The sequence below is a fragment of the Hydra vulgaris genome, chromosome 03, assembly GCF_038396675.1.
Source record: "Hydra vulgaris chromosome 03, alternate assembly HydraT2T_AEP".
In the NCBI taxonomy this organism is placed as follows: Eukaryota; Metazoa; Cnidaria; class Hydrozoa; order Anthoathecata; family Hydridae; genus Hydra; species Hydra vulgaris.
The window spans coordinates 21,887,501-21,903,961 of NC_088922.1; the positions used below are offsets into that span (position 1 = coordinate 21,887,501).

The 16,461-nt window shown below is 25.4% G+C and overlaps 1 protein-coding gene across 2 annotated transcripts in view; it reads right to left on the reverse strand.

Annotated features, from left to right (window-relative positions):
- Positions 1-16,461, reverse strand: part of LOC100204530 (structural maintenance of chromosomes protein 6) — a 97,805-nt gene that overhangs the window by 14,831 nt on the left and 66,513 nt on the right. For both annotated transcript variants that reach the window (XM_065792638.1, XM_065792639.1), the window contains exons 9-19: positions 15,287-15,388; positions 13,412-13,549; positions 12,663-12,743; positions 12,415-12,561; positions 12,226-12,314; positions 8,004-8,168; positions 6,495-6,673; positions 6,093-6,268; positions 5,181-5,207; positions 4,898-4,981; positions 1,886-1,972 (exon numbers count right to left, since the gene is read on the reverse strand). In XM_065792638.1, coding sequence (XP_065648710.1) covers positions 1,886-1,972; positions 4,898-4,981; positions 5,181-5,207; positions 6,093-6,268; positions 6,495-6,673; positions 8,004-8,168; positions 12,226-12,314; positions 12,415-12,561; positions 12,663-12,743; positions 13,412-13,549; positions 15,287-15,388 — 1,275 coding nt within the window. The remainder of the gene's footprint in view (positions 1-1,885; positions 1,973-4,897; positions 4,982-5,180; positions 5,208-6,092; positions 6,269-6,494; positions 6,674-8,003; positions 8,169-12,225; positions 12,315-12,414; positions 12,562-12,662; positions 12,744-13,411; positions 13,550-15,286; positions 15,389-16,461) is intronic.

The window sequence follows — 16,461 nt, forward strand, 5'->3', positions numbered from 1 at the left end:
TCAACAAAATTTTGGACACCATTTCTGGCACACTTACGTCAGAAAAAGATGAAACTATCCCATTGACATAAAATAGAAATGCCATTTTTAAAATAAGATATATAAAAAATAAAAATAAAAACTTTTAAGCTGAAGACGCTGGTCACAACAATCCAGCAAAAATTTCTTTTAAAAAATAAATTTAGTTTGGAGAGAAATGTGTATTTAATAATGTTTATAAAATAATAATAATAATAATAATATATATATATATATATATATATATTATATATATATATATATATATATATATATATAAAACTGTTAAAAATAAAACAAAAGCAAAAACAAATCAACGCAATAGTTTCTTTAGATGCAAAAATAGAAATATTGGTTTCCAAGAGGAAGTGATGAGGTAACCTCTGGTATCTTGATTTAGACTGCCGTCTGAAGAAGAACATTCATGTCATTGTATTTCAAGTGCCTCTTTTTTTTCCAGTAAAATTATTGACCTCTTTTTTTTGAGTATTTTTATTGTTCCATGCAAAATTATCATGACAATTTTTTAAATGTTATACTACTGTTGAATTTTCCCATTTTCCTTTGTATGAATTTTTTTCATGTTAGTAAATATGAGATAAGATTTCTAATTTTGTACACACCTGGATAAAAATTTATGGGAAGAGGAGATTTATTTTTTTATTTATATTAAATGTGAAATTATTTCTTTTCTAAAGATAAATTTAAAATTCAACTCTGAAGTGTGTTTTACAAACAAAAAAAAAACAAACAAAAAAAAATTAAAAAAAAGTTTCAGTGCTATAAATCTATTCTAAAGCAGTAGATTCTTTCCATTATAGGTTAAAATTCTAAATATATTTTATTTTTAAAAATGAATGATACTATTTTGTAGATTTGTGGCTGGACCAATTGGACCAGCTGGACCGAACCTCGGTTGGCTAGGGTGTCAATTAAAATGTTAAAACAGGACTGTTATGCAATACAAGTTCATATCCAGCCATTGTCAACTCAACTCAGAGTAGTACTTTGTTGTGCAAAAATGTTGATCAATAACTGACGCTACTTTGGGTTAGTCTTCATGTCTATTTATTGCTGTTCCTATGCTAAACAATGTCTTAAGATATAAGAGCATTGCATAGCAAAATACAGCATGAAATTCAAATAATATCATTAGCAACAACAAAATATAACCAAAGAACTAATAAAATTCAAATGTTTTATTAGTACTCTAATAAAATTGACTATAAAAAATGTTATGCATGCTTGCTGTTGCTGTCAATCAAGCAGCTTAGCTGTTCTTTTTGAATATTCTAGATGACCACTTGATTTTTTATAGCATTGATAATGAGTAATGAAGTTTTGATTGATTGACTATAAAAAGATCCTGCAAGAAACCTTCTCAGATTACCCAGGAAACACAAAGATCTAATGAAACAGTTCAAAATAAAACAGAATACAAGTAGAAAAAAGTATTATTATTATTACAACCCTCTCTTAACTCTTCAACTTCAAAATACCTTAAAAATAAAAATTTTAAAAAATAAGGCCACTGAATGGAGAAAAAAGTTGACATAATAGGAATCGAACTCAGAACTTCTCGCTTATAAAACAGACACTCTATCACTACTATCACTTTTTTACACCTTAAAAATCATTTACACCATTTATACACCATTTTTGAATCATTGCTAACTTGCATAGCAAAGCCATGTTTGTCAACAGTTTCAGTAAAGAAAGTTTTGTAAGTGTTTAAACGATAACAATATATAATGTATATATTATAAAATAACAATTAATAACTTTTATAACAAAAACTAGAAATTTTATGTGTAACACTTAAGAAATGAATGTTTTGTTGCATTAAAAAAAAGTATATAAAACAAACCTTATTAACATTGCAAATTTTATTATTCCATATTACATCTCTTGCTTCTTTTGGGTCAGCAATTAGTATGATTGATTCGATCCCACACTACAAAATTAAAAAAAGTAAAAAACTAAAGTAAAAAATTTTTATATACTTGATACCAAATACTCAACTTTTATAAACATCTTGTTGAAAATTTACTTGCAAACTGAATAAGAAATATATGGAATCTGAAGGCATAAAAAATATGAACTTTAAAACTTTACTAAACCAAATGGTTTGCTAAGCACATCATCTACTGTTGCTAGGCAAACCACCTACTGTTGCTAGACACATCATCAACTGTTGTTAGGCACATCATCTACAGTTGGTGGACTGATAATTATATATATATATATATATATATATATATATATATATATATATATATATATATATATATATATATATATATATATATATATATATGTAAAATTAGTAATAAATAAATATATAAAAAATTATTACATACTAATGATTTTTTACACAAAAAATTATTTTATTATTGTTCAAGAAATGTTGAAATATCAGAGCTTATCAAGACAAGGTTCATATCTTATTGCTGTGCTATTTGTATGCCAAGTAAGCAGAACCAAGACTTAAAATATATAATTGGAGCTATGATTGTGTTGCTAGAAGATTTCTAAAAATTCTGAAGCAACAATTCTAACCAACTTAGTACACAGGAAAACATTAAAAGAAAAAGTTTCTCTTCACAAAGTAAAGCAAAAAAAATTAAAATATATAAATTTACATAGTAAAGCAAAAAAAATTAAAAAGAAGCTAAGGGTGTTTCCACATCAGTCCATTAAAGTGTCTACCTTTTTGTTTTATACTTTGATACATGATTCTTATTTATAATAACAGTGCATGCTAAATTTTAGCAAAAAGTGTTAAGCGGTTCACAGGATATAGTGATTTTAATATTGACTTGGTTTCCCAAAATAACCAGGTTTTCATGACATTTAAAAAAAACATTTTCTTCAGTAAAATAAGAAATAACAATGGCAAAAATTGACATTTAAGTTTTTTTGATGTAGAATTCAATAAATGCTGGAATATTAAGGAAACATGCTTAAAATTCAAAAAAATTCTAAAACTTATGGAACAGAGGTTTTTCAATGTGGTTATATGGGAATAAACACTAGTCATTTTGGCAACATATAAAGATGATGAACTTTTGCTATCTGATATAAAGAAGTAAAAAATATATTTCAGTTTTACTTTTTAACACAAGATACTGTTCACACAAAGTCAGAGTTGCATGATCTGTAATTATGTTAATTAATGATACTAATATCATCTTCGTATTCTCTTAAAATCTCATACAAATACATGGTGAGAAGTTTTTTATCTGCTCAATCATCACACTGTGCAGCATACATTAATGTTAAGATAAGTACAAACACAAATAGAATGTGTACCATTTGCACCTGGTAAACAACACTACTTTTAATAAAGCAAATTTTGATAAGCTTATTTAAATATCTGGATTGTTTCATTTGTATAACACATGATATTTTTTTAAATTATGCAAAACTAATTTTTTTTAATTTATGAAATTTTTTTTTTTTTATATGCTTACATGGTCATATTTAGATAAAACTTTACCTTTATATAATGGAAAAATAGCTAAAAATCCTTTTTAGCTATTTTTCCATTATATAAAATTAGCCATCTTTGCTTGGTTATAAAAAATTAGCCATCTTTGCTTGGTTTTCTTTAAAATTGTTTTGTGTTCTAATATAAATCAATTTGGGGATGCGGAAGTGTAAAACGATAAACAATAGTGATTTAGTCAGAACACAGAAATTTCTCTTTTACCATAATTTCATCAGAGTTTTCAGCTCTCTTATTAATGCTTGTTTCATATTTTTATTGAGAGAACATTTTTTTCAATGATGTTTCAAAACATGAGTTTCAAATTTTCTGGTTAGTTCTTTACTGTTTTATTAATATTCAACTTTTTGTTTTCCTACTGTTTTAAAGGTTTTACAGATTTTGAAAGATTTTTGTTAATCTACTTTGATATTTCAAAATCTTCATCTTTATTCTTTTTTTGTAAGATCTTTTATTTTTGATAATCTTTGTTTGCAAAGTTTGCAGAGTATATTCTTAGGGGCAATATATTCAACTACTTCTATATTCAATATATTTAATTTTCAACTACTTCTGAATAATAAATATAATATAATATAAAATAATAAAATAAATATAATATAATATAAAATAAATATAATATAAAATAATAAAATAAATAAATATAATATAAAATAAAAGGCAATATATTCAACTACTTCTAAAATAACTCTGTGACTCATGAAACCCATGAGAACTCATGATTCAAAAATTTCTAAATTTTGGGTGATTTGATATAGAGTTACTCCTAAATCTCCTAAATGTACATATATATATGTATATAGGTACAGGTGAACCTGTACCTATATACATATATATATGTACATATATGTATATATATATATATATATATATATATATATATATATATATATAAATATATATATATATATGTGTGTGTGTGTGTATGTGTGTGTGTGTTTTGTTTGATGTAAGTTAGACCAAGCATGACCATATTGGATGTAGTTAGACAAAGCATTTCATTATTGGATATACTTGGAGAAGCATATGATTATTGGACATACTCAGACCAAGCATATGATTATTTGATATACTCAGGTAAAGCATGCGATTATTGGAATGTTTAAAAAATAATACTTTGTGTTAAATTTTATCTTTGTTAGTACTTTCCTTTAGAATTACAAACTTTAAAAACAATTTATAAAAAAATAAGACAAATATTTTTAAAGCCTATTTAGAGCAATTACCTACAATTTATCAAGTGATTTTAATCATCATGATACTATTATCATTGCAAAAAGGGGGAAAGTAAATAAACTTAAAAACTAGCAAGATAAAATAAAATAAATATCAAACCTGATAACTTTAAATTTCCCACTAATTCAAATATACCTGATCAATAAATGTATTTGCAACAACACTGTTTTCAAACTCCAGTAAATCCATAACACTTGGGTAGGTTGAAGGATTTGGTCTCTAAAAAACGTTTTTAAAACCTGATTAAAAATTACAAAAAGGTAAAGGTTAAAAGTTATTTCTATATTATGTAAACAAAATTGAAAAACAGAGACTATTTGTCACATGACCATTCTATTTTGTATTAGTAAAAATAAAGTTCCCCACAATTTCTATTAATGCCCCTCAAAGTATATAAATAATTGCTAACAATGCTTACATTACGGCTTGTATCATAAATTCCATCCTAGAAGAAAACAAATGAAAAAAAAAATTTTTAGTTTATTTTTAGTTTAATATATTGATCTTTATACATGTTTTAAAACAACCTTTATCTGGTTCAGGTAAAGTTTATCTGGTTCAAGTAAAGTACTTCATACATGTTTTAAATACTTAAAAGATAATGAAATATAATAACAATAATTTAATTTCATTCTGTAAAAATATAAAAATAAATATTTTCAACACTTAATTTTAAAAGTTTCTTGATATTTAATATCCAAAAAAACTTTAAAAGTTTTTCTCATTTAAAAATTATTATAACAATTGCTATTTTATAAATAATTATTGATTATAACAACTCTGTTTTTAAAAAAACTAATTATTTATTGCTTTATTGTATGTATTCAGGTAAATAATATATGATCTTAATATGTTTTAAATACTCAAAAGATCTTTATTATTACTTTTTAGATTTTATTGTGTTAACTATTGTGTTAACTTAATTATTTTATTGTGTTAACTTAATTTTTTTATTTTATTTTATTCATTCTGATTCACTACCAACAAGGCTGCAAGCAACCACTATTAAGTTGGGAGTTACTAGAAAAGAGAATAGAGCAATAGAGCAAGGAAATGTTTGACAGAAGACTTAAAAAGTTGAAGGTTGTATGAGTCAGGAAAACATGAATATCAGAGATACTTTTAAAGCATACAGAGACAGGCACAGTAAAAGAATAAGACTTTAATGAATGACAAGTCAAGTGAGAATAAGTTTTAGTTGATGGAACTTATTAATATTGTATATATTAACATATATATTATTATTGTACTAACTCCGCTAATATAATTCAGGTATCAAAATAAGATAACAATAAATGTTATTGAAATTTAAAAAAATAGAAAAACTCACAGAAAACGGGCTGACGATAATAGAAGGATGTTTGTCTCTACCACATTTTTGATTAAAAATTTGTTTTAAAACTATCATGTCTTGACCATTGTCACAAGCGTAAGATGGCATAGCTTGACCAATACATTTTTCCACTGCCAAAACCCATGCATAATCTTTAATTTTTACCAATGATCCTAAATATAAAAATATAACATTGTATCAAAATTTGCATAGATATTGTAAAATTATATAATCTTAATCTCCAGTCAATGTATGCACTAAATCCATCACCTATCCCTATTTCAATATGACGTCTGAAGATTAGGGTATGGGTGAACAGCATCTATGAATGAAGGTTTATAACACATGATGTTTTTCAAATATACCAAGAAAAACCATAATAAAACTATATAAACAAACCTAATGGACCAACTGGCTTTTTTTGAAACCGCCCGTGTCTCATAGCTTCGTTAATACCATCTAAAATTGCAGCTGTTGATTTTCCAAAAACAGATAATCGATCTTTTTGATTTGATTCCAAACTTTGAAGTTTGTTTCGTTTATTATCAACAAGTTTTTTAGTATCTCTAATATCATTTCTAAGTAATAAAGAATTACATTAGTGCCAGCCATAAAAATTTCCAACAAAAATGATTAAATTTATAAACTGCTATTAAATTTTAACATTCAATGTTTACGAGTTTAATGTTAAGAATGTTTATCACTTTAATGTTAACAATATTTATGACTTTAATGTTAATTGCTGTTTCAACATAATTGCAATAAATGTTTATAAAAATTAAAGTTTAATTTAACATTTGTTTAATCATTTTTTTTATATCTAATCTGCTTAACTTGTGTGACTTCAACAGTTTTCCTGCCAATATCATATTGATATGACATAAAAAATTTAAAAAATTTTTTTACAACTTGACGACCTTTTAGATTTTAACCTGTTTTGCTAGTCAGGATTGAGTATTTTTATTGATATCATCACTAGGTAGATTATTATCCTACCACTAGGCAGATTACTATCCCATCACTAGGTAGATTACTATCCTATCACTAAGTAGATTATTATCCCATCACTAGGTAGATTATTATCCCATCAGTAGGTAGATTACTATCCCATCAAAGATTCATCTACTCTTAAGTTGGGAATTTTTATTTGAGTTTTCCTTCTCCTAGGAAAGTTGCCTTCACCACGGCTAAAGAGCCTCACCTGCCCATAATTTTATTTTCATTGACATTATTTAATTAAAATTATATAAATGTTTATCAAAATGTTAATTTTTTTTTCAAATTTAAGTTATACTTTTAAAATGTTTGCATCAGAGAAAAGTTTCTACAACTTTTCTGTTTTTTAAAAAATAAAATGCATTAAACAGTGTTTTATTGAGGCAAAAACAACAATAGTTTTATAATAGATTAAAAATTAATTTTGGAATCAAGTTTGTAAAGTCAGCATTTTTAAATTTAAAATGAGAAGAACATATCAATAAGTTCCCATCTAATTTTTTTGTAGAAAAAAAGTTATGTAAAAAAAAGGAGACATTATATAATTATTTAAAGTTCCTTTTACATTTTTATAAATAATCATAAAAAATCATTAATAAATAAATTTCCTTAAACAATATTTAAACAAACTTTATTCTGCTCTAACAAATTTTAATTGGTTGATTTTTTAAACCATATAAGTATTTAAACGGAAGATTGGATATCATAGAAAGGATCTCAGGATTTAAACAACACCTATTATTTACTTAGTAACTAATAAATGCTATAAAAATTTTAATTCTGATACAAGTACAAGTTACAATTACAAATCAAAAATTTAATTGCAAAATAAAATTAAATGATTTAGCAACACCTTATTTTCCAAAAATAAAATGAAAAAAAAGAAAAGATTCCTAAAACAAAAATTCTTACAGTAACTTATTTTTGGATTCTTGTCTTTTCCTTATCTCCATTGACATTTGTTGCATTTGTTGATTTGTAGTATTTAACTGCAACTGAAGCTGCTGCACAGAGCGTTTCTTTTCAGATAATAGTACTTCCCTCTGTCTTTGTTCAAATTCAACATCTCTTTTAGCACTTTAATAAAAGTAAGTAAACAAATATATACACGCATAAATAAATACCTCTATAGCTTCAGTCTAGGTATTCTGCAAGCATTACAGCTTAGGTATGCTGCAAGCATAACATCTTAGGTATGCTGCAAGCATTATAAAACAGTACATAGCTTAAGCTTGAAATAAAATAAAAAAAGAATTGAAAAAATTAAAACATAAAACATAATAATATAGAAAGTTTTTGTTTTTAATAAATGTTTTTGCTTTTTTTTTTTATTGTTCTTGAATCGTTTTTTTTTTAAAATATTTTTTTTTATTTTTTGAAAAAACTTTCTGGAATAAAGTCAGAATTTAAAAACTTAAATTGTGCAAAACAAAGTTGCTTAAGTTGTTTTTTACTGTAAATACTCTCCACAAGCCAAAAGAGGTCACTACAGTTAGGGAGGCTACTGCTTTTTTTTTGGTTATTATTGTTACAACCCTTTCTTAACTTTTATATACCAATAAATGCAGATTTAGCTACCCACAAAATATTACTTTTTATGCAATATGCTGATAATAATTGAAATATTGTTGATATTTCTATATTGATAACACTCTTGATAACACTGGGTTTTCTAGTTTATGTCTTCTTGGATTATCATTTGCTAATGACCTGTTACAGAAACCATATATAAAATCCATTATAGAGTTAGCATCAACTAAGGTTGCCTCTACTAAGGTTCCATTCTCTTGCAACCTTATTGTCATAAAAATTCATCTCTTTTCTCAAATAAATGGTTGCTACTCAAGTTATTTATGTTTCATTAATCAAAACTCAATCTTGAAAGACACCTTATTCAGCTATCCCTTTACCGTAACTGTTCCTTCACGAATAAAAAATATTTATCTAGTTTTTATCCTCGAACATGACTGCATTGGGTTTTTTTTCCCCTTCAAGTGTTTCTGACTCATACATTTTTTAAGTCTTCTGTCAACTGCTTTAACTTCAACTTTTTTCTTTGTTTTCTTAACTTTAAAAGTGGTTTAATATTTCTTTAAAAAAATGCAGAAAAAGAAAATGGCTTCAACACATTTATTGACTGAGAGTTTATGCAGGCAGTTTATGTTTATGTATGAAAGATATTTATTACTAGAAAACCGTTTGAATTAATGTAGGATTGTGTTTGTATGTGTGTATATATATTTTAGAGTGGTCCAGAAACATTGTTTTTAAAACTACTTTGCTCCTACACTCTAAATGTGCTCTATACAATTCTGAATTTCAAAAAATAGTAATATAAAAGTTATTTTAATTTTATTTTTAAAAAGTTTTTAAAAACTGAATACAAAATCTGCTGCTAAAATTACCTTTATTATGTGAATCATTTTTTACTCCTAATTCTCATAATACATCTATAAAGGATAAGTCCAGATACATATTATAAATACAGTTCTTTGTAAACCTATTCCACACTGACCTTTTCTATACTTTTTCCTTATTTATATATCATTATTTATATATCCTAGCTTTCCAGGCCCTTAAAATTAGGGACTTAACCAAACCGACCATTTCCATACTTATCTATTCTAAATGGATCATTTTTATACCTATTTCTTATTTACTTCAATATTTTTTAGTTAAATAACTCATTCTGAAAAATTGTTTAAAAAAAATTACTATGCGCACCTTTTCAGTATACGTAGAGCTTAAAAGAGATTTTCTATTTGATTTTTAATTTTAACAAATCTAAAATTTAAGTTTTAAATTTTCCTTTTAGGTTAGACAATTTTTAAAATACAATGACATAAATACAAAAATTCAAAACAAAACAATTTAAGCAAAAAACTTGTAGTTATTAAAAAAGTTATCTTTTATTACACTTGATCCGGTATATTACGCATGATCCGGTATATTACACTTGATCCGGTATATTACACATGATCCGGTATATACACATGATCCGGTATATTACACATGATCCGGTATATTACACATGATCCGGTATATTACACATGATTCAGTATATTACACATGATCCGGTATAAAACATTAAGTGGATTTTCACATTTGCATATAACATTTTTGTTTATTGCTATATTATATTATATTAGATGCAATAAAAATGCGCTTATTTCAATTTTCAAACCCGTTTGAAAAAGGTTGTTTAATTGCAATCGGCATAAGAGTTTATAAAATGGTTTCTTTTACAATTACACGATGGAATGGTGGTTTAATACACTGCCATCGGTCTCATTTGGCAAGGGTTCAAATCCGCTTCTTAACACAATTCACTTTCAATTTTTTCAATCTGGCTGAATATATATTTATAGCAAAAAAATAAATATGGCAAAAAAAACCTTTAATTGCTAAAATAAAGCTTTAAAGTTTTTTCTAGGTACAAGCTTTTCTTTCCTTTTTTTTTTTTTTTTTTCCTGCCTTCACAGCAGCACCTTCTGGAGTAGTCTGACTGTCTTATTAAATTTTTTTTTAATTAAGTTTCAGACCATAATTTTTTTATCAGACCATTTGCAGCTTATAAGGATTAATTACCTGAGCACATCACTATCATGAAATATGCACAACAAATTTTTCTCCTGGTGTTTAGATGGTTTTAGAAACTTTTGGCTTTTTTAAAAATTCTCTTATTTTCGAAAGATTTGAAAAAAAAAAGGTGCCAGTGTAGGATTTGAACCACGGTGCTTTTTTTCAGAAACTCTGCAAGCTAACCACTTAGGCCATATAGACATGTTGACGAAAATTTCAAAACTATTTAATTAACAAAATGCTATATAGAATGACATATAAGCTACAAGCTAAACACTTTGGCCACTAAGGTATATTTATTGAGAAAGGTTTCAACGCTATTTAATAAACAAAAAATTTTATAAAAGGGTAAATAAACTGTATAAATCAAAATTTATAAGGTGTTGCCGGAGTTTTCAATTAAAAGTAAAACAGTGGCAATGGTGAAATAGTAATGTTAAAAAAAATATCAAAACTTGATATATATTTTAATATATTTAAACATTATATTAACTTGAACTTTACATACATGTCCATAACCAAACCCATTACTCAATGTATATGGGAGCACCTCCATCTGTTTTGATTGAGATTTTATGTAGACTTAAGTTCTCAGTATAGATACAATATAAGGATAAAATATGAAGTATAAATATACATAAAGTATACCATTACTATTGTAGTCAAAATTTATATATATATATATATATATATATATATATATATATATATATATATATATATATATATATATATTTATATATATATATATTTATATATATATATATTTATATATACACACAGTGACTCACAGTGAAAATGATGCAGGGTAGTATAAAACGCATTTTTGTGATTAAACATTACTTTAACATAATCTTTCTGAAAATAAACTACATTATATTGAAGAGCATATCTTTTAATATTTTTATTGCAAAAAATGAAATAAATTTACAAAAAATAACCAAATAACCGAATGTTCACACTAATTATTGGCTTCCCTTAGATATAATGTTTTTCTTAATGTATACTTAAATTCTACTAACTATATGTTAGATTATTGCTTACAAAATTAACTTCTTTTAACTACTTTAGGACAGGTCAAGTTCATGATCGCCACAATCACCCACAATTACAAGTAACATGTAATCCAGTAAAATCTTAGCACCTGGCTTTTAGGATCAACTTTACTAGGTAAAAGTTACAAGAAGCTAACCCTGACTCAAAATATCACTGCCATAGGCTCTTGAGGCTTTTTTTTAATGTTAATTCACCTCCCCAAGGCTATGAAAGCCACTACAATCAAGGAAGCTACCTTAATTGTGGTTACAACCCTCTCCTAACTCCGAAACACAAACCTTTATGAACAAGACAGCTGCACAAAAAAACAAGTTGAGCACAGGACTACCAGGGACGTGGTGGTGATAGAAATAAAAACATCATGCTTATGAAGCAAGCGCTCTACCACTACACCACTACAACATTTAATAAAGTTTTTGATTATACCTCTAAATCTTCAAATTAATTTTTTTCAATTACTCATACTTTAAACATACAAAATATTAAAAAGGCTTACGCATTTCGAATGGTTTCAATTTCCTTGATTAATGATTCTTTATCTACCATTACCTGCTTGATTTGTGATTCAATCTCTTTGCATGCATTCTATAAAGTGAAGCGAACCCAATCATTAACAAATTTTTTTTTCTTTTATTTATATCATTAACACCTTAACTATAAAAGAAAACATGAAAGGTTTTAAAACCTGAGCTTGTTTGAATACATTACGAATTTCTCTTTGGTTTTTCTCCAAATGCGTTTTTTCATTTAGTATTACATTTACTTCCTCTGCATACAAAATTATTTCCTTTTGGTGCTTCTCTAAACTTTTTTGAGATGCTTCAAGTTTGGCCTGAATTTAAAATTCAAATTGTTAAAATATAAAAAAGTTAAAGTTCGTTCAAAGTGTCAAATAAAAATTAGTCAAATACACTAATAACAAATAAAAACCACCTCTGTATCTGTTAGATGAGTTTTATAGTTGGGGACCTTGACTTGATATCTAAGCAATTCTTGTTCAATATCTGAAACTTCCTACAGTTAGAAAAAAATATTTTAATAAATATACTGAAAAAAAAATAAAAAATGGAAACATGGCAAAAAATTCAAGTTGTGTTATAAAAATAAATGCATTTTTAATAAAAGTAAAATTAAATATTTTTAAATAAGATTTGAAGTACTTTAATAATAGGTATAATTTTATTAAAAATATTTTTTATTTGTCAACATCTCAAACTAAAAACTAAAAAATATCAAATAAAGTCAATACACATTAAAAATTTTTAGATTAATACTAAAGTTATTGACTTTTATTCAACTTTAATATAACTAAGGAACAGAAGAGCAATTCTTAACTGAAATTTAATATGCCTAACTAATAACTAAATAGAATAGCTAAATAGGATAACTAAACAGAAGAATGGAAAAAAAAAATTGTATGCCTAAAAAGATAAGCAGGATTACAGAACCAAGTCAGATCAATTGAGATGTTTATTTAAAACCAATTGAGATGTTTATCTAAAACCACAGCTAAAAAATAAGCAGCATCTAAATTTATTTGACAGTAACTTTTTTCTTTTTGAATTATTAAATGCAAAAAGAGGAATTTCACCAAATATCAATTTTGGTTTTAAATGTCAGACCTTGGCATATAGGAGGTATCATAAATAAAACTGCAAAAATCTCTCATAAAAATGACTTACGATTTGTTTATCACGAACAATGGCCCAAGCTAACTCATTTTTCAACTCTTGGACTTTTTGCTCCATATCTTTTAACTGTTGTAAGTCTTTGTACTTTTCTTCATAGAGTTTGACTTGATTATGTAGTTCAGGAATTACCTATTTGTAACATAATTTAACATAATTATACTAAATTAACATCATTGTAATATATTTTTTAACAGAATTATACAGTGGCTATCATTATCACAAAAAAAAAATCGAAACACAAAGTTAATAGAATTGTTAAAAATTACAGTCTTATTAAAAATGTTTAAACTAAGAGAATTATTAAGAATGATTTTTAATAAAGAAAAAAAAGGCAATTGGAAAAAAGCAGTAAATATAATCCAACAATGGGTGGTTGCTATATTATAATGTATGTATGCTATATACATACATACATACATGCATACATACATACATATACTTTATACTTTTATAGCAATGAGTGATTTATATCAAGCCTTTTTAGAAGTTTTCACTGCAACAGAAAAAGAACACCATAAAATTGACAAGAACTTTTATTTGCTTTAGATTAGCAAACTATTAATGTCTTTTAAAATCCAATATTAACTAATTATCAAAAAACCATTATAAAAAAGTAAAGCAAAGCAGACTTAAACTACCTTTTCTGTTTAAAACATTTAATAATCATTTAATCATTTGATTTAGTACTCGCTGCTTGTTATATACGTTTTCAGAGTTTGACTTAAATTGTATTGATAGCAGAATTGACAGAATTCTATTTGAAATATGTAACTACTGTAAGCATTATATATATATATATATATATATATATATATATATATATATATATATATATATATATATATATATATATATATATATATATATTATATAATATATATAAATTGTATAAGTTATTTGTATAAGTTGACAAATGATTTGTAAAAAATGTAAATTGTATAAGTTAGGAAAACATGAAGCCAAGATGGAATTCCAAAGCACAAATGTTCAAGGAACTAAATAAACAAAAAATTTTTGAATATAAAGGAGCGGCTACAGTAAAAAGATGTAACTGAATTTGCTAAATGATGAATCATACAAGATCAAGTTTTGGTTGATGGAACATGTGATAATGGCTTGCCTGTGCAGTGACCATGGTAGTGTTTGTGAGTAAAAAAAAAAAAAAAAGCTAGAACAGGTCCAACATTTACAATGAATTTTTGGATCTTGTCTAAAACAGAGACCTCATTAAAAAAACTAGCCCAAATATGACAACAAAATTTCATGCAAGGTCAGATAAGAAAACTATAGTGGCAGAGGATGGAATTAGCAACATGAAAATGGTGAGTTCAATAAAATAAAATAACCTTAGCAGATGCTATTTCTGCAATAGATGTAATATGGTTATTATAAATGAAACTTTTCAAGGTGTAGCATATTTAATCTTTTTATATATTCAACAGTTTGACTGTCATGATAACAAATTTACTTAAATTTAACAAATTAAATTTACAATTTACAACGATTTTGCTTAAACTACATATTTTTTATTTTATTTTATTTTTATTTTTTTTATTTGTGAGGTCATATTTACATATGACCTCACAAAATTTATTTAGATCATAATATTACTAGAGAAGCAAATATTTACATTTGACCTCACAAAATTTATTTATGTATGTTCTCACAAAATAAAGATCCAATACTCTAAAGATATTAGTATCAAAAAGAAAAAAAGGCTTGTGTTAGTAAACATAAGAGCAATGACTTTCAAAAAAAAAGAAAAGAAAAAAATTCCTGTTATTATTATTATTAATACTTTTAAAATACAAATAAAATGAAGAGGAATACTTCAAAAAAATCTTTATTGAAAAAATTAAAAAAAACCTCTCTTTTCCGCTTTAAAGTTTCCTTTAAAATTTCTTTCTCCTGCTGAATCTCTTGATAATCGCTTGTCATTTGTTCCAACTGAGTAGCTTTTAAAAAAAACTTTAAAAAAAAAATATATAAAAAATATGGCAACTAAAATTTTTATAATATTTACCCTGAAACTTTATTTTCTATGATTAAAGGAGTCAGTGCTAATAGTATGTAATACAAAAATGTTTTAAAAACACTTATTTTGACCAGTCTTTTCAAATGTTTTTTTTGAAAAATGTCTGATCAAAGTAAATTTTATCAAAACAATGCCTGAAACTCTATTTTTATTTAACTGTAAATATTAAATGAAATATCATTGAGAATTAATTTATAAATATAATAACCTATAATACAATATTCTATAAGTATTATTAATGTTTTAAATTATAAAAAAAGACTGTTAAATAAAGTTAATATACCCAAATAATTAAGTAACTCACAACTCATGAGTTAGTTAATTATGTAAGTATATTTAGTTTATTTGCAGTAGCGCTGTAGTGGTAGAGGGCTTTAAAAGCGAGAAGTTCGGAGTTCAATTCCTATTATGCCTCTGGTAGTATCACGCTCAATTTGAGCATGGTACTACTAGGGGCGCAGCGGCCTGTTTATTATATACTCTATAACTCTAAAATGTGAAAGGCCACTGTGCAGGCCTTGTTTATTTAAGTTCACATTTTAGAGTTATTTCATTTTAGAGTAAACTTAAATTAGGTAAAATAATTTAATGTAATTTAAAAAATTAAATTATATAATAAGGCAATAACATAAAATTCATTTAATAATAATACTAATAATAGTTGAACAGCAGATAAATATTTTAATTTAATTTTAATTTAAATATTTTAACAAGAAATTTCTAAAAAAAAGAGGTTTTGAAGTTTTGAAAATTAAGTTGGTAAAAAAGCAAAACAAAAAAAACTTTAAAAACTTCTAAAGCTCTAAACATAGCTCTTTTTAGTTTGGGTTTAAACCAAGTTACTAAGTACTGATTAAAACACATTGGAAAAGAAAAAATAGTTTGAATAGTTTTATTGATTGGCTCTTAAAATAGTCTTACTGATAACTGATTGGCTCTTAAAATAGTTTTACTAATATCTGACTGGCTCTTGCAAAAGTTAATTAAATTTGTGATTAAAAATAAA